This window comes from Adelges cooleyi, unplaced genomic scaffold (genome assembly GCF_023614345.1).
Source record: "Adelges cooleyi isolate 19-005CV unplaced genomic scaffold, UGA_ACOO_1.1 ACOO_flye_CR_arks_rails_tigmint_CR_PRNA_41, whole genome shotgun sequence".
Lineage (NCBI taxonomy): Eukaryota > Metazoa > Arthropoda > Insecta > Hemiptera > Adelgidae > Adelges > Adelges cooleyi.
The window spans coordinates 728,105-746,913 of NW_026096090.1; the positions used below are offsets into that span (position 1 = coordinate 728,105).

At 31.4% G+C, this 18,809-nt stretch overlaps 2 protein-coding genes across 10 annotated transcripts in view; one reads left to right on the forward strand and one right to left on the reverse strand.

Annotated features, from left to right (window-relative positions):
• Positions 1-18,809, reverse strand: part of LOC126841849 (chloride channel protein 2) — a 23,589-nt gene continuing 4,780 nt past the window's right edge. Inside the window, exons 1-19 of one of the 9 annotated variants that reach the window (XM_050578576.1) lie at positions 17,064-17,170; positions 11,878-12,020; positions 6,595-6,847; positions 5,657-5,785; positions 5,424-5,557; positions 4,220-4,502; positions 3,382-3,466; positions 3,206-3,307; positions 3,013-3,115; positions 2,799-2,930; positions 2,564-2,726; positions 2,372-2,487; positions 2,186-2,300; positions 1,970-2,107; positions 1,625-1,884; positions 1,423-1,562; positions 1,191-1,329; positions 879-1,106; positions 1-569 (exon numbers count right to left, since the gene is read on the reverse strand). In XM_050578576.1, coding sequence (XP_050434533.1) covers positions 438-569; positions 879-1,106; positions 1,191-1,329; positions 1,423-1,562; positions 1,625-1,884; positions 1,970-2,107; positions 2,186-2,300; positions 2,372-2,487; positions 2,564-2,726; positions 2,799-2,930; positions 3,013-3,115; positions 3,206-3,307; positions 3,382-3,466; positions 4,220-4,502; positions 5,424-5,557; positions 5,657-5,785; positions 6,595-6,847; positions 11,878-12,020; positions 17,064-17,082 — 2,814 coding nt within the window. In that variant the 5' untranslated portion in view covers positions 17,083-17,170 and the 3' untranslated portion in view covers positions 1-437. Of the gene's footprint in view, positions 570-878; positions 1,107-1,190; positions 1,330-1,422; positions 1,563-1,624; positions 1,885-1,969; positions 2,108-2,185; positions 2,301-2,371; positions 2,488-2,563; positions 2,727-2,798; positions 2,931-3,012; positions 3,116-3,205; positions 3,308-3,381; positions 3,467-4,219; positions 4,503-5,423; positions 5,558-5,656; positions 5,786-6,590; positions 6,848-11,877; positions 12,021-12,091; positions 12,392-17,063; positions 17,171-18,809 lie in introns of those variants that run through there. The other 8 variants (XM_050578577.1, XM_050578579.1, XM_050578578.1 and 5 more) reach the window with 8 other exon arrangements.
• The window catches only part of LOC126841852 (facilitated trehalose transporter Tret1-like), a 26,696-nt gene continuing 18,433 nt past the window's right edge, over positions 10,547-18,809 (forward strand). Inside the window, exon 1 of the mRNA XM_050578592.1 lies at positions 10,547-10,650. The gene's annotated coding sequence lies outside the window, so the exon portion shown is untranslated. The remainder of the gene's footprint in view (positions 10,651-18,809) is intronic.

Sequence of the window (18,809 nt, forward strand, 5' to 3'; positions counted from 1 at the left end):
ATATCTAGGATACCTAGTTACAAAAATAAAACCGTAATGAAATATAACAACGTTCTTAAAGACATTTTGAGGAATGAAATGAACTGTATAATAGGTACAAATTAAATATTATAATCTAGCTCGATAATAATAATAATAATAAGTTTTGTACAATATACATATAATTTATTACTTAAATGTAATAATATAACTTAAATGGTAATTTATAGGCATTTGATTAGTATAGTTGCAATTAAAAAGTGGACGCTCATAACGAACCGCTATACTTATTACTTATACTATACAGGCACTACTTGCCTACTAATCACAAATTACAATGTTGTTACACATTTTACAGACAGGTACTGACAGTCATAAATGTATGCAATCGCTGCTGCTGCACAAAAAAAACGAACTTAAATAATTTCGACTAACAATTTGTTTTCTCTAAATGGTGTTTACGGTATGTCGTCTTCGTCGGCGAGTTTGCTGTTTAACAGAGATTCCATGACAGTGCCGGGAAAACCGGTCGTCGAGTGCCTGTGTGCGAATTTGGTACCAGAGTTTGTGTCCTCGATGGCTTTTCGCAGCTAAATAATAGCAAAAATTAACAGGTCGTTCGTTTCATAGATACAAAAAAAATCACAGGCGCGGCGTGCTCAAGACTCGAGAGGGACCTGTAGGATGAACACGGGAACGTGTTCCTCGAATTATCTATATGTTTTTAGGCTTCTTGAGTTAAATTTAAAACCATCTATGACCTATCCCGTGGCCCTCTCCTCTCCTTCCTGACTTGTCCCACCGATGAAGTTAATTCCGGATAAAACCCCGGGCCTTGTTAAAAGTAAGTCGAACACGCCATGTATAGTGAGATAGTGTAAGACATTATAGGTACATACCTCCTTCAAGCCAACGACACCGACCAGACGACCTATAGCGGTCACATAAGCGTGGTTTACGCCGAGCAAAGAGAAAACCGAATGGACTTTGAGCAGCGACGTTCTCTCTACCAGTTGGAAAGGAGCCGGGTCTATGTGACAAGATCCGAAATCCAGTATTTTGTTCATTTCTTTTTGTTCCCATTCGTATTGCTCCTCCGGTGACATGTCTATGACTCTCTCCTTTGGCTACAAAAAAAAAAAAACAATCGAGTAGGTGTAATAATTCCCTGACAACTGCGTTGTTCTACATTGACAACCCGTGTTATTTACCAGTTGCACTTTTTTTGATACTTGAATGATCTGTGATGAGTTTTGATCTTTATCCTTGTCGTCCATCAGATCTTGTTCGGGGTTGGCGTCGCGCAGAGTAGCGGACTTGTGGAAAATGGCCTCAAACGCTAATCGTATGCTATAAAATAGGAAAAATCCAACCGGTTATTGTACACTTGATGATTAGCTGGTATTGAATATTATGTTTTCCAATAGAAATCAAAACTCTTACCGACTCTCGGCGCCGGTGATCGTCGAATACGGTGTCACCGAGGGTGTCATCATCGGTGTCAAATTGTGCAACGTGAACGAGTTGGTCTTTTTCAAAATGGACTTTTTCGGATTGCCTCGCATTATCGGACTGTTTTGTACCTAAAACAGATCATTTTACGTACATTTTGTAATCTAAACGGTTCAGATTAAACATTTCCTACCTTATGTATGACGCTTGTGTTCAGTGATTGAGAGCTGATCGATTGTTTTCGATGAAGAGTATCCGGCGCCGGCGTCACTTCAAACCTGGACGGTCTTCTTTCTTTTACCTCTCGTTTTCTCCTTTCTATTTCGTCAAGTCTCTCTTGTGCTTCTTTTTGCCATTTGGCCACTACTTGCATCCGCCTATCCTTGCCCACTTGCCTGTCAATCAATTTGATCAGTTCTATTCGTGGTACTGATCCCAGCAAAATCATCGACTCTAGAATAATTCGACGTTGATATTAAAAACACGCATGGGAAAAAACAAAGAAGAAGAAAAGACGATGCGCTAAAATGTACGTTACCCGGCTTATCGACTAGAGGGAACACTTTCAGTACTTTGTTTTCTTTTAGCACCTTCTTCAAGTCCTTGTAGCTCATGTTATGCCATATACACTTGACCTCTCTGACCATAAAATCTTCCACATACACGTTGTACATACCTAAACAAATTATAACGAACACCATTGAGCATGTTTAAATAGTAGATTTCGAGTGTATTGATATATTGCGCGCCTTACCAGAACTCGAAGGTAAAAGATCCGGTAAGTACGGAAGGTTTTTTATCAATATGATGCTGTCGTACAGCGACGGTTGCAAAAGAACGGCCACTGCATTAGAAATCAAAACGGCCATCTGAAAAAAAATAATACAAAGTATTGTATGAGAGCCGTTTACCAGGGAACTACCGCCAGCCAGTACTGTACCATGACGGGTATGATGTGTGTGATTTGTCCAGTCATTTCGAACGCTATCACAGAAACCGAAATAGAATGAGTGACGGATCCACTGAAAGCCGCTGCTCCTACCACGGCATATCCCCCTATACGCAACGATCGTCAGTCAGTTGAAAGTTTTAGATTATAGGTAGGTTAGTCGATTAGCAGTTTTTTAGGTACCCGGTATGATGGGCGTGATGAATTTTCCGTGCCGAACGCCCTTGGGGAACCACAAGTGCATGAGTTCGCCAATGATACGACCGAAAGCAGCACCGGTCTTAAATACTGGTATGAAACTACCGGACGGTACGGGTATGGTCGATGCGATTATTGAAAACACGAACTAAAACGGATTTTCAATTAATACACAACAGCTCACCACTGGTATCGACATTGCGGGGTTTTGTGTTATTACATTATAAGCAACAAAAGCCGACAGACAAATGAACACGTTCGTGTTTTCGGTTCGCCAGTGGTTCATCATTTCCGATTCTTCGATGGTAAAGTCGTCCTTGGTCCACGTGAAATTACTGAACAACCCTCTTAACTTGACAGTGAATACACAACATATTCTATTAGTCGAAACGTATGCTACGTACTTTGAAAAAATATGGAATTTTCTATATTACCTGATCGTTAACGTTCAAATCTCCGGCAATGTACTTGCCCAGACCCAACGGGAAAGTCAGCGACAACGTTAGAAACGTGATTAGACTTGGATACAAGAAACGACTGTAAACGGCACACGCGACGGGAATTACGGCTTTATTAAAATATAACAATAGAATATAAGCCGTGATCGGTTAGCAGGTACTTACTTACTTCTTTTGCAGAAAAGCGTTTATTCTTTTGCTCTGTCTCATGAATAAAACGTACTGTCTGTGCGCCCAAACGTAACCGGCTCCTAAAAGACCGCACACCACCCTAAAATCACAATGAGTTGCTAGAACGTATGCCGTTTTCAATTAAACGTTTTATATGTTAACAACAACACTCACCCCAACAAGGCAAAAACAGTCATTTCTTGAGGATCGAATGGATATTCCATGGTGAAATGAGTCGGGAAAAAGGCTTTTACGGTATCTACAAGTATTTTTAAACAAAAACAATGATAATTTAAATACTTTATTTTGTTAAATTGCAGAGTGATAAATGTATACATTTAATGAGTCTTACAAGTTAATAGTCATACAATGGTAGTTTGGGGAAAGCTGCAGTGGAGAAAGTGTTAACGGCAAACGGAAAGAATGAGTTTCGATGCATGTTAGGTATATAAGCACGGAACCCATATTCGTATGATACAATTAATTGAGAGGGAAGCCCGGACATTAAACAGGTAAAAAATACTAATAACTACAATACAAATGATCGATAAACCCCGGCAGCAAGAATAATTTCAACAGTCGAGCTGTAGCGATTTACCCGGAAGGGAGATTCTGCAATGACAACGTCGAGATGGATGTCTGGAATACCAACTAGAGTTACTACAACTACCAATACATACTACTATTCCTACTTGCAATAGGTGAGATAAATATAGAAATGAGTATAATATGTGAAAGAAGAGCAAATTAGAGAGCACATATTGAGGTCGAGATTTGGGCAAGGTGAACGAAGAAAGGAAATTGAATAGCATGACGGTAAGAGAGATTAAAATAGAGGGATTTAGACTTTAGAGATAAGGGGAACACCGAAGAAGTGAGTAAGGGGCTGTCAAAATAATATTATAGGCGATAGAGTAACTTAATTTTGAGAAATTATGTTGTTCGTCATTCAGATTCACTTTTATGGGACTAATGAGAGGAGAAAAATAAAGCAAAAATTGTGAAACGTTACCTTCTTTGTTAAACCATACCGCTAGCAGCCTAAAGACCGTGGCACTGCAAACAGCCGAAAAAAAACCTCTCCAATAATTTCGCACGGCGAAATAAACTGTGGTTACTTCGATGCTGAAAAGCACTCCTCCGATTGGAGCTCCAAAACAACTGGCCACTCCAACCGCACAGGCTGCGGCCAACATTTCTGTGTTTCTCGATTCGTTTTCATAAATTCCTTTAAATGAAGTAATGACTTTTGTCAACAGTGTAGCTGTGATACTGGCAATATGCACGAACGGACCCTGGAAAACGATAACGCCGCAATACATGGTATGTGGTACAATCAGGTTAGGTCGTAGATTAAATACATGCTATGAAAAGGGTACCTACCGGACATGTGCGATTTTAATACATTTGAAAGGGGAATACTTCTAAAAAGCAAGTAAAAAAAAAATAATAATAATAATGTGCTGAAGCTAATAATATGGGTCATTCTGAGTCAAACCTGGATCATCGGCTCGACCTCAACATTTTTCGAAATTATTTTTTTTTAAACTTCTTTTGATTTAATATAAGACGTTTATTTTTTTGAAATTTCATCACTCATATTCACCCCTAAAATAGAGTTTTTTAAAGTTATTTTTCACGAAATTCAAATCAAATATTTTCGTCTAATAACGGGAATGGACCGATATTTATTTCTATTTTTTTTAGTAATGAACATTTTTTTAAAAATCTTAAAAACATGTATAATTTCAGTTTTTTTATTTAAAAAAATAAAATAAAACATGTCAAAATATATCAAATATCATACCAAATTTTACCAAGGCGTTTTATTTTATATTTTTAAATAAAAAGACTGAAATTATACATTTTCTTCAGATTTAGAAAAAAAAATGTTCATTACTAAAAAAAAAAAATGGAGATAAATCTCGGCCCATTCCCGCTATTAGACGAAAATATTTGATTTGAGTTTTTGATTCTATGATAAAAATGTCAGAATTGAAAACTGGTCGAAATAGATTTTTCGTGAAAAATAACTTAATATTAGACCAAAAGAAGTTTAAAAAAAAATTCGAAAAATGATGAGGATGTCGGGCCGATGACTACCTGGTTTGACTCGGAATGTCCCATATACATGTTAAAAACGCGGAATGATTTCAAGTGCAGTATACTTAGGCATTATCTCGATTTGTTCATTAAAATAATTTCTAATTACTCACCTCTTTACCGAGAGGTAGACCGGAACCTAACGTTGCTGTTACGCCAATGACTTTAGCTATTAGGGTTCTCATGGTGAGAAATTCTTTAAGAGCGACTCCTCTAAGAATGGTCTTCATTTCTGGAATTCCCGAACCTATAAAAGAGATCGTATACTGTTAATATTTTATTTAAAAAACAAATGGTTGTGATATTTTCAAAGATATGTATGTTTTATAACCATGCATTTATTTACCAATAGATTGTGGTGCCACTAAATGAGCGAATCCAGCGGCAAACGTTATCAAACTCACCGGTAAGAACACCCAAACGATATACTGTAAATACTGGTTGAACGCCATGTCTTTGAACAGCCATATTCTACCTGGATCAGCAATTTAAAATGTTAACTTAAAATTTGCTGAGTAATTGGAATCAAAATAATATTATAAAACAATATTTCAACATTTTTTGTGGAACTTGGTTAGGCTAGGTAATAGATTTTATTAAAATACTCGCATGACTGTCTTGAGGTTTTATGGATTTAGGACAGTGCAAAATAACTTGAGTCCTCTTGTTAAGTTCATTAAATTTCTAAACAAGACATTTGAAGCCTTTAGACAGTATGCAAGAGGAATGTAAATACTTAGGATTAAATAGTATACAAAATAATTATTTATTTAAGCTAGTTGAAATAAATTTAAATTGTTGGATATTTTTAGGTTTTTTTATGTTTGATTGGTTTTAATTATTGTGAGAAAAAAGTTAAGTAACTCTCTCTTTTTTCTAAGTAAAACATTAGTCATTCATGTACAGCGTTGGCATTTAAATTTCGAACAAAGTAATTGAATTGCCTCATGCAAGAAGTGATATAAGTCCATTTCAGAATCTTATTTTACGGTTTTTAGGTTTCGTTTGGTATTTTTAAACGTTTGGCGAAAGAAAGGGTCTTATCCAAAGTAGCGTTAGGCCAGAGAACGGTGGGTCATCAAGTTTTTATGTTTCATGCAAAAAGGTACCCAAGTCCTGAGTCCTTTTTTATTTTATCATTATATGAACCCAAGGACTTTGGTTAATGTTCTTGCACGAGGCGGTGCAAATGCGTTGGGACGATTAGAGAGGAGCAAGGCATGTGTTTCTAAACATGAACTTCAAGTTACTCCAATGTTCAATGGATTTGTTTTAAATACTTGCCTTCGTTGGTAAAGTCTATGCTATAATCCATTACAAAACTAAGTACGGCCATGACCAGACCCAGCATGGTGAGAAAGACCCAATCTTCGCCGAGCTTGGCAAACGAATGGCGCCATACCACTTCTAACGTTGAGCTGATTTTGCCGCTATATCTGCTGAACTCTTCACTTGCATGCGTGTGGACAATGGACGGTGCTCGATTTCGCGGTTCTTTGACATAGTCGCCGAGTTCTTTCGTGTAGCGCCCGTACATCTGTTCCATAATAACAGATGCGATTATTCAAATATATATACTAACAAAAAAAAAAAACGTGCAAGACACGAATGATGTTCATCACTTCATTTCATTATGCCGATACATTATCATTTTATACAAATGAGCTCTGAAATGTTATCAAAGTTCACTGGGTCGGAGGAGTTTTTGTACTTACGTGCGGACTGCGGTATATAATATATAAAGTCGGTACGTTAATTAGGTACTCAAGTAAAAAAAAAATATACACATACATATAATATATGACTTAAATATTATTGTGTCATAAAAATAATGTTGTTCAAGACATTTACGGTTTATGACTTACTTAGTATGTATAACATACTTAGTATTTGAATATATATATGGTAAAATCTGCTTGAACGTTGAACTGTGCAATGTTTATCACTTATTTAATACCATATATATATATATAAATTTTTATGGCTATAAGATTAACGTGTAAACGGCCGATTAGAATAATATCAATAACAAAAAATAAATAAATTAGGTATTTCATCGCGTATAATATCGTGTAATATCCATTTGCATAAAAAAAATGAGGTCATATACTCAAATCAAAAGAATACCAAAAGAGTTACATTACATTTTTGGGCTTTAGGAATTTGGGTAAATGTATGAATTCAAAAGAAAAAATGTACATCCCCTTCTCCGGTAACGGGTCCCGGATAGCGAATCCATCTAGGGACCATCTTATGAGTTATGATGGCAGCAATATTTTATAGTAACTTTTTGGCCCAGAAATTTTATAATCTACCAATATTATTTACAAAATTGCATTCTAATATTATTAGAACATTTCTTTGATATTTTAATAAAATGTAAATAATATTTGTATAATAGTCAATATTTAAAAAATATTAATGAACTTTCTTATAACTTTTTATTTTTCTGCTGACTGATGAGGGATATAACGCTATTACTTGTAGTTGTTTCCAACGCGTATTTTCATCTGTTTAGTGCGTTACACTATATTAATTATTATTTATATTTCACATTATACAATTTGGCAACGTAGCATGGTTTGTTTACCAGCACAAATTAAGCGCAATCTTGAAAAAAAAATTTAAAAAATAAAGGTTAGAAATAGGTCCACCTTAACTGATAGCGATTCTACGCAATCGCTCATGCTTCGTTAAAGATCATTTGTCAGCATAAAATGTTATTTACAGTTCAGTTAATAAGATTAAATATATGTATCGTGTTTCATATCGTCAAATAACATATATCAACATTTGGATTAATACACTATTACAATCGAACAAAACTGTAAATGTTATCAACATTATGCAGAACGTTCCAAAAACGTACCAAAAAAGTATGTACGCTGCCGATATAATTTTTAGAACGCATTTACGATTAATGGGTCATAATAAAATTGAAGTTTTAATATTGTATTTAATTGAACCATTAGCCTAAAATTTACCCTAGATCTTTATTGGTTATAATAAGAAAAATTTTAGACAGACTTTCAACGTCAAAAATAATCATAATGGTAATAAAAAATAAAAATTTTTGGTTTCTTTCAATGGAAAATATGAACAGTAAAACTTCATAAGGATATTTTATACAATGCATTTTTTGCAATTAGATATAATGACCGATGGTTAGATTAGAGATTGGAGCGACTGGAAGAAATCTAAGTTATGAGTTATGACTTATGACTTGGCCAACAAATAAAAAAAAAACATTGGAACGTCGGACGAAACTATTTTGTCTATATTATAGAAAGATCATGTGGAAATTTAGTCGATCACTTCGATGAACGGATATTAAAAGGGATGAACCCCATTTTAAATGTACCTATCACGTATGTATAACTAAACTATATTCAATAACACTTAAATTGTATTATTTTATCACGTGTTGTTTTAAGATGTTTTTTACAACGTCTAATAAAATAAAATGTTATCCTTCGATAAAAGAGTTATCGTGTTTTATAGTTGTTACTTGTTTATACTTGTAATGAAGACTAAGATCATTGAAGACATTTTACCTATGATAAACATTATCAATTGACTATTGACGTGTCGTGCTTTGGACACCGTACCTTTGTAGTGCTAACTTATGGGCTCAATAGCCTCCCATAATATTAACAAAACAATTGTGAATTTAAAAAAAAAAAAACAAGTACCTATTCAATAAATCCACTTTCTAAGTGTACTAACGTCAGTGCTAATATGAGATGGTAATGTTTTTATTTATTTTTTTATCCTATTTTTGTGTCTGAACCCACGATATCTCCCAAACAACTAAATCGTTTTCTTCATGTAGCAAGTTTGTACTTTATTGAGGTAAAAATTTAATTAATTCAGTGTTCACCCCTTTCACTTCAAAATCGAGAAAAACATCTAAGAAATGTACATATTTTCAAACATGATATTACGGGCGATTTATCTTTTTTAAAAATAATCAATATAGTTTACCCTCACCTATTCTGCTATGCTTGGTCCCCACTTCGCTGACACTATGTTTTATAATTTCTCCTAATTTTTTTTAAAGAGACATTGAAAACGCTGTATAATTGTATAAAATTCACTATAAGTTATAATTGCTTTTTGATTCTCACCACTTCAATTATCAAACATATATTAATATGGCTATTGCCTATTAAGGCCAGTCAATAAAGGAAAAATAGCGGAAAAGATTCCCAACCAAATTTTTTTTTGATTAAAAGTTTTATTGATATATGTAATTTAATACACTAAAAGTCCCCATCGATCGGACGTACAAAATAATTTTTTTTAAAGTATATCGAAGTTAATATTGATTTTTTAGTAAAACCATTGGTTTAAATAACAAAGTGCAAGAAAGCTTTTTAATAGGAAATTATATCATGAACAATTTTTGTTTGAAACTTTTTTTAATATTTCCAGTATTTTTTAAGTTATTGACAAAAGCTCAACATTTTTAACTTTCCGGAGCTTATAAAAAAAAGCTCTAGTCCGATCGATGGGAATTTTAGTAAACTAAAGTACATACATCAATAAAACTATAAAAAAAAAATGTTGGTTGGGAATCTTTTCCGCTATTTTTCCTTTATTGACTGGCCTTAATAGGCAATAGCCATATTAATATATGTTTGATAATTGAAGTGGTGAGAATCAAATTCCGCTATTTGCCAAAATTTTATCTTTATTGACTGGCCATTAATTAACATAATAATGTATTAGATAATATTGATTATGCTTTATGATTAAACTTGTTTAATTCACATATTAATAAGTATTTAGAACGGGATAAATGTAACTGTGTTAGGAAGTGGGTAGTTATTTCGATTTTATAGGAATGATTCTCTTGCGAAATGTGTTTATCGTATATGTTTAGTTGGTTGATTGGCTTATTGTTAAAATGAGTAACGTTATGTAAAATTTAGTGTTCTTTTTACAGAAATAGAAAAACGAGACTAGAACATATTAAAACGTTTATAAAACATTATATTAATCAGGAAGTACCAAGTATTTATGGTTTTTCATTACACGACAGATGAGAATAATGTCCAATACTTGTTATGTAGGTACATGGCCTGTGTATATATAAATTGTAAACATCAATTTCAGCTGACCAAACTCCAAAGACGTTGAATGCGCCAATATATTATTATACAGATAGTGTTGTCATGCATACACATTTAAGTGACCTCTGCAGGGTAATTGAAAATTGCTATTCGTTTAGAAGACTTTTATTTTGTTTTTAGAAACAAATGAGACGATTCGTTTTATTTACCTATACTAGACACTGGACATTTGGACATCTAAAATGAATAAAACATTTCACGTCAGGTACAGTGTTTTTGCCGTATTGCCTTTTAAGTGAAATATACTAACCCTGTACTTTGTTGCATAACCTAAATAATTAAAACAAACCTATACGGTGTATAATACAGCGGTATCGTTGAAAACTCAGTAATTTGAACCAAATTTAATTTCTATCGTTCGAACATTTTGACGGTTTACTTTCGCACTTATTTGTTTCCGATGTGATGTCAGCCGTGTTAATATTTATGACTCATTACAGTAATGAATAACGGCTGTAATTAAATGTTCTTAATTTTATGCATGAACCGTATAATAATAATATGTGTTTGTTGAAAGCTTAAAACGTCCATACCTATAGGCTAAAACGCGATGCAACAGGTGGACAGCTGATATAGAAAAATAACCTGTCGCTAACTTATAATATCATTAATCGCAAACAGACTTCAATCGATTATTTTGTAATAAATCATTATCTTTATATAGTAATTTTCTAATCTATAGTTGATTCATTCGCTTATATAATGCGTTGACGCCGAACTACACAAAATACAAATAAATAATAAATACAGTGAATTTAATAAAAAAAATATATTATTAAACAATGAACTTGTTTAGTTAAAAATGGGTGTTCATAGTCAACCTATTGATAAATATCAATTATATTCTGTAAAATATTATTATTTAAGTTGCGCTTAATTTATGATTATATTATAATCATATTAGTTTTAGTTCATTATTTTGATTTAAATACTTCTATATTAATGATAGATATTACAGCACGGCAACAAATAGCCATTAATACTCATTAAATACCTACCAAGACAAATTTGAATTTTACAACAATAATACACTATATGAACCTAACTTTCATAATAAAGGGGATTACAAATATTCTAATAAATAATTATAACAGGAAAAAATCGTACTAAGAGGGTGCAACTAGATATACATATAGGATGTTATCTACTAAAAGAGACCGAAAGACTATGAAAAAGAGTACGATAAAGATTACCAACTGACTTAAATAATAATGAAAATAGTATTTAATTAAAAAAAAATTGTTTTTACTACAAGTATTGGATTATAACAAAATAATATTTAAAACACCCTTAATTATAAAATAATACACGTATCCGCGTATACGACGTATTTCGGTAACAATGTTGTCATCTTCAGCGCTAACGACAGTATGGATTATAAACTATTTAATTTTTAAACATATATATTTATATTATATGTGTATCGACTTACTGTAGTTTGTACTAAGTCCACGGGAGGTGGACTCGGATAAAACGAAGCCAAAGCTCTTGTTTCTGGTTCCAAATCATCATTATCGGCTTCCAATATCGATTTGCGTCTCTTCATTAACGGAGAGGAAATTTTCGCTGTCTTCCCTACAGTCATATTTATATTGTTTGTTTTAGAAAATATTACTCATGAACGGTGTAAAAAAAATAAAAAATACTTAGTGGGAATCGATACAACGTCGACTGTGTACGCTACGATGTATGACTATTTTGCAAACTATATACGATGTGTATAAGCGTTGTTATAAATTGAATAATCACCTTAAATTGGACTACACTGGGACAATGACGAAACCTACGCTCATTCGGTGGGATAAGTCGCGGAGAATAAAACGTCGACACTAAAGACGTTTCGCCTCTTAAATGCTATAAGAGAAAACTGCGATAGTCTGGATACGATCCAAGCTATTTTATTTTGTTTGAACAAATTAAGTGGTTTATCTTTCCGTTTTCATCTACATAATGTGCAGTCAATTTATTGTACCTGCGTTAAATAATTGAAAAGTACGATTATGCATTGTACGAGCAGCGTTTTATCATTTTATATTATACTATTTATGTATGTTTAATTAAGATAATGTTTTTTTTATAAAAAAAACTATAATATTATCTATTCCGGTCCCATAGTGCATATAATAACGTTGTAAAATGTATAATAATACACACGGTTAACTATAAATACATAAATCAAATAACTGTTTCCCGAATTTAATCATAATATTAAAAAAATAAATAAAAATTTAATTGATAAAGTTATTATAAAACTACCCAAGTCCTAATCTAACAGCAAAATCGTATGTAATTATTTAAAATAAATAAATATGTAATTATGTTTTTGGAGAGACTTCTCGATTAAAAAATAATATCAATTTTTTTTTGTTACTCAAGTAATATATATAGTATGTCCTATAAGCCCCATGACATCTCGAGTGTTCAAAACTTAACTTAACTAAAAAAAAGAAGAAATTTCCAGTTAAAAGAAAATTAAACTCTGAGCTGAAGACTACTATGCAATTTTTAAAATTACATTATGAGTTCTATTTTAAAAATTAGTCTTAAATTGAAATATAAGGTTTATATGGAGCTCCGAATCCAACTCTATTCTCGAAAAAAATCTTAAATACTCGACTATTTAACTAATGTTGAAAAAAATGTATATTTCTTTATTTGGATCCCACTCTTTCCATCCAAATAGACATTGACTACTATGGTTGTGAACAAATCGCTTTAATTATTGTCATTTTCTGGTAAAATATAATAAGAATGTCCTACAATTGATAAGCCACAACACTATGACTATACAATAGCTCACAATATCTATAATAAGATTCATATAGGTGACATACTTAATATACAGTAATCGTAAGTATTAAAAAAGTGTATCACACAATTATGCGATTTTCTTTTTAAATGGTAACCACCATGTCATAAAAGGAATTATGAACCATCAACCGATGTAATATAATTTTGATATTTACAATATGCACGTTGACTATAATATTATATTTTCCCTGTTGTCACATTTATTTAAAAAAAAAAACAATTTATACATGCACTATATGTTAATTTATACATTTGGCCAATTCATTTTTTTAAAAATATTATTTAAATGTCACTTATAGAACTTACGCTATTCATACTTGAGTAATAAAACGAATCAACCCTCAACTGGTCATAATGACAATGACGGGCAACCACATGCATACATATTGTACTTAATGATTTATAAATTATATTTTTTTAGATTCTCCACATATTTTAACCTCCTATCATGGGTCCCTAAATTGTTTTATTTTTAAAAATTATATCATATACGATAACATTATTTTGGACGACATTTGGGACTCTTTTTAATTAATTTATCTATGTGTCTTAAATTGTGTGTTAAATAATGCCATTTGACCTTTGTACAGACCACTGACCAGCCTATCCGATTTTTTATCGTAATGACGAATGCATTAATGCATGATACAATATTATTGATAAATAAGCTGTTTTATACAAGCAATATGTTTTTTGTATTAAGCTCTATTAGTCTTTCTTATCAACTATTGCACATGCGTGTTAAATTATTAATTATTCTCTATTTCTATTGTTAATGAATTTGTGAATAATATGCTGCCAAGTGTAGTTTGAGATAAAAAAAATCAATAGGAGACAGATATTAATCGATCCTCGGTAACAAAATGTAACATACTAATTGGATCTTTGTCAATTGTGCAGGTATATTGGTAATTTACAGATAACATGTTTAAAACGATATTATTATAGTACGGTTCGGATTTGACTGTAGAATATAAATGAAATAGAGATCAGAAGTACAGTTTGTCGACGTTCGGCCTCAAATGATAAACTATAAAGGTATTTTGGTGAACGATTTTAGCTCTATAGACTACAGGTATACTATAAAGAATTAGGTCCAGCAAATCTCGTAACTTCCCAGTCCCGCATCGAAGCTAAAATAGGTCATAACAGCAGTTATAGCCGAGAGGCCATGACTCATGACGTTGCAGTATATCATATAGGCGTGCGGTTGGTTTTCCTACAAATATTCACTTAACTGTAGTCCGTAGCGTACACAGGGAGCTTAAAGGGGTTAAACGGGACGATAACAATAAGTTGACTAATTAAAAACGAATAGATTTAACTTAAGGTATATGATGTAAATATATAGTCGTGTTTTTTTTTAAATCATACAGTTGTTACAATTGTCAAAAATTGTGATTTTCTTACAAAACTCGAACTTTTTATAAAACTTTGAAAATAGCCGCAGGAAAGACAATTATTTTAATCATTAAAAAAATTGTTTTCAATCAGTTGATTAGTGACCTTAGGTGAACAGCCTCTTCTTCCTACCCCTATACTTTTACACAGAATTAACTCCAAAATCATTTACACAAAACTGGGTTTAGATCAGTCAACATTTTTACTATTTAAATATTTTTATAGGGGTATAATTTAATTGTTATCAAATTATATTACCATATGTAATTAATTACTTCAATCTTATTTAGTAAAAATATAAAAATTGGATAGACTCGTAAAAAAAAAGAAAAGACCTTCGCAAATCTACAATAATATATTATGTAAATTTATCTGATGAATTCAGCAATTTAATTTAAGTTGTACCAATGTTTTAAGTCTGTATGTTTCTATATAATCCATTTAAAGACAAGTTATTAAGCAACGAAACACATTTGATTATTTATATGCGTGACACTAATCATTTTATTTTTATCAATTTTTACATTAATAGTAAAAAATAATATAAGAATCATAGTTATAAACTTCTTCAATTTTTTTATTTAGTTAAAAAAAGTTTTTATGAAATCTTTAATTAAAGTTAACACAATAAATGGAAACGCATTTTTTGACTAGAACATTTTTTTTTTAATGTTATTACTAGTTGTAATCATCCTTACATTAAAAGTTATTCAATAAAAATGTGTATTGTTAATAAAATATATACATTATATTAAACTTTCTTTGAGCTTTACAGTGATGAAAATTAACCGAGTTGTCATGCGACTTTTTCTAAAAGTTCATGAAGCAATACTGAATACCTAGTTCATTTGAACATGCTAACTGGTAGTGCTGGCTCAGAGACAATAAACTGTTGACAAACATGTATATTGTATATAATTATAATAACACTACACGGATATTTTTGAGTTGGCATGTTGTCATACAAACAAACCTTTATCAATAATAAACTTAATTTTCAGAAAACTAAAGAAAATTATTATGTATAGTAAAAAAATTTAGATTAAATTTGACAAATCAATGTTTTGTAATAAAGATATAATATATCATATTGTTTGACAGGGAATTAGTGTATGCAGTATGATTAAATAAAAATAGCTATTTACACCACGATTTTCCGAGTTTGTAAAGTTTAATTCTCTAAAATTAGTTTGCATAAAATATTATAATAACAAGATCTTTAAAACCTCTTAGCGCCCTTCTAATAGTGTCTGTGGACCGTGACCTACTAATAAATCCCTCTCTTACGTTTAACGTCCGGTATTTCCGCCGATCGGGGCTTAGACGGTTTAGATTTAGCATTTTCGGACTTATAGCTTAGGCTGCCGACCTAACGATACCAAACGAGTTAGCCCCAGAGAGAAGGGCAGGAGGCTATTTTTTCCTCCAGACAGTTGCCTGCCCGGAGGAAAAAACGCCAGTGGCCGAGATTCGAACCAGCGATTGTCCGTTGATACACTGTCGCCTTATATTAACTCCGCCACGTGCCTGCATTGATCTACTAATGGATGCTTTTTTATACTATTATAATATTAAACGCAACTTTTATAAAAATTATAATATATAATACATAATAACTTTTGTTATAGTTTTTCTAAAATATTAGTAATAATAATTAGTATAATAGGTATTTAAATTTAAAACCGTATTTATATTGAAGGTATGCAATAACAGCGGTGTCATGTATATTTGTATGCATAAATAGCGTTAAGGCGCAATGAAAAATTAATTTAAATTTATAAAAAATTGCATTATTTAGATTTGCACTCAATTACACAATGGTCCTTGACCTTGAATTTGTTTTTATCTTAATAATACAAACAATAAAAATAAATTTTATCGTAGTGTACTTTTAAAAAAATACGACTTAATGAATCCGAGTAAGCAAGAAAATGTATTATGAACAAGATAAAACAATAAATAAACATTTGAACTAAATATGTGTACTACTAACTACACGTTAATTTAAAATCTATCATAAATATATTTTATAGTACTCGTAAATAGATATAATCATGTTTTAAAAGGTAAATTGGTCATCGATATGGTTTACCCAAATTTCTATGGAACTTGAAAAACCAATTGTGAAATCAAATAAGTAATATAATCCTAAGCGAAACACATAAATATTTTACGTGTTATGTGTTTGTAAACAGTTTATCAAACGTTGGTATTTTAGAAAAAAAATATTAATTTAACATAAAATGCTTGAGCAATAATAATTCTGTACTAGAAATATCAATTTAAATTTAATAATTACTTTAATCTAACATATAATATTTTAATGTAAATACTAAATAAAATAACATTGAAGATTTAACACTAATTTACATTCTGCATTTTATTAAATTAAATTAATACACTTACGTCGTTTAATAGATGTCATCGTAGGTATTTTTCTTAAAACTTATCACTTAAATTTTATACTGTTTGGCATACAAACATTAGTTTGATATTTAACTTTAGACGCCAGCCATGTCACTTATTTAAGTGTTTAACAAAATTCTAGAAACACGATTTTGCGGTTATTCAAAATCATCACCAGGGAAGTGAAGGTGGGAATTATGTGAACTAATTAAAACCTGTTTTCCTGCTTCTAGAATAAATAAAGTAAAGCCCCTACTATTTTTTTATAGCAATATGATATTACTATTTTTAAATTGAAGTATTCTTAAATGTACCGTTGGGCCTGTTGCGGGTTACCTAATGATTATGTAGGTAAATAGCCATTGACGAGTATCATCAATTATTAATAAAAAAGTTACAGTCTACTTAAAGCCTAACGGCTAAAATTATAAACATGGAACATGCTTTAGCCTGCTGGCTCCTGAATAGTGATTATTTCTGATCTATAATCTTATCTCCTTGCGATTTATGACGATAGTATAATCTTAATTATATGTTCGGGCCAAAACGTTTGCATGACGATAAAGCCTCGTTATATTATACGTTTAAAGTAGACGCGCTACTTTGTGTCGTTTTTGAGATGGTAGGTCAAGGCTAAAGCATGTTCCATGCTAAAATACTTTTTTATTGAGCTTTAAACATATATTCAACAGAAGTAACAAAATTATTGGTACATTATTTTCATCTAGTAAAGCCGACCACACCAAAGTTGACCGCTGAATGTTAAAATGTATAATTAATATTTAATACGTCACACGAAACGGTTCTGGATGTGTGCTGAATACATCTTAGAAGGTATCATGTAAATAAATACAATTAATTAATTATTATACATAACAATAATTACTTATACATATGTTTATATAATTATATGTGTGGGATCATAAATACTTAAAATGTATTAAAAAAAAAATGTAAAACATTAGTTATGTTTTGTATTCCGTGTTCATGATTAAACCCTCCGCCATAATATTATACTTTTTAGCTTTTTATTCACAAAAAGAAAATAAATTACAAAGAACCTTTTTACAAATTTACTTTCGCTACTCGTATTTAAATCCTTTGACAGTTTCTTTACATTTTACAAAAACAATTTAGATAATTTTGTACACCTTTTTTTTAAACTCGTTAAAAATAAATATTTGGCGAGAATAATGGTGGAAATTGTCAATAGGATACCAAATTACCATTCGTCTTATGAAATATGACTGGTGTTTTTTATAGATAATTTTAAGTTCACAGACTTGACATTGGGCTTACAAACAAATATATAGATACGTACTATACATAGCAGACAGTAGTAATTTCCTATAACTATACTTCTACAGGGTGGCACGCAGCCTACAACACACTGCCTTCAGATGGCCTCAAATAGCTTCAGATTAGACGTTATCAAAATTAAACATGAATGAGAATCTCTAGTGCAATTATAAATATAATAATGATGGTTGGATTTGTACGGAATTTTAATATGTAAGGAACTTAAGTTTTTAGAAGCAAATTTCAGTGTCTTTTTTTAAGAACACTGTCTCAGGAATTTTATAGAATTATAATGTTAGAACAATTTGACCCTTAGTCATCAACGTATCTAATCCAAGAATGTTTTGTGAAATTTTATTATTTTCTTATCTAATTTTTTTAGAGATTTATATAATATGCCATAATCTTTACTGATTTACCTTAAACGCACAAAACTAATTAGAGATT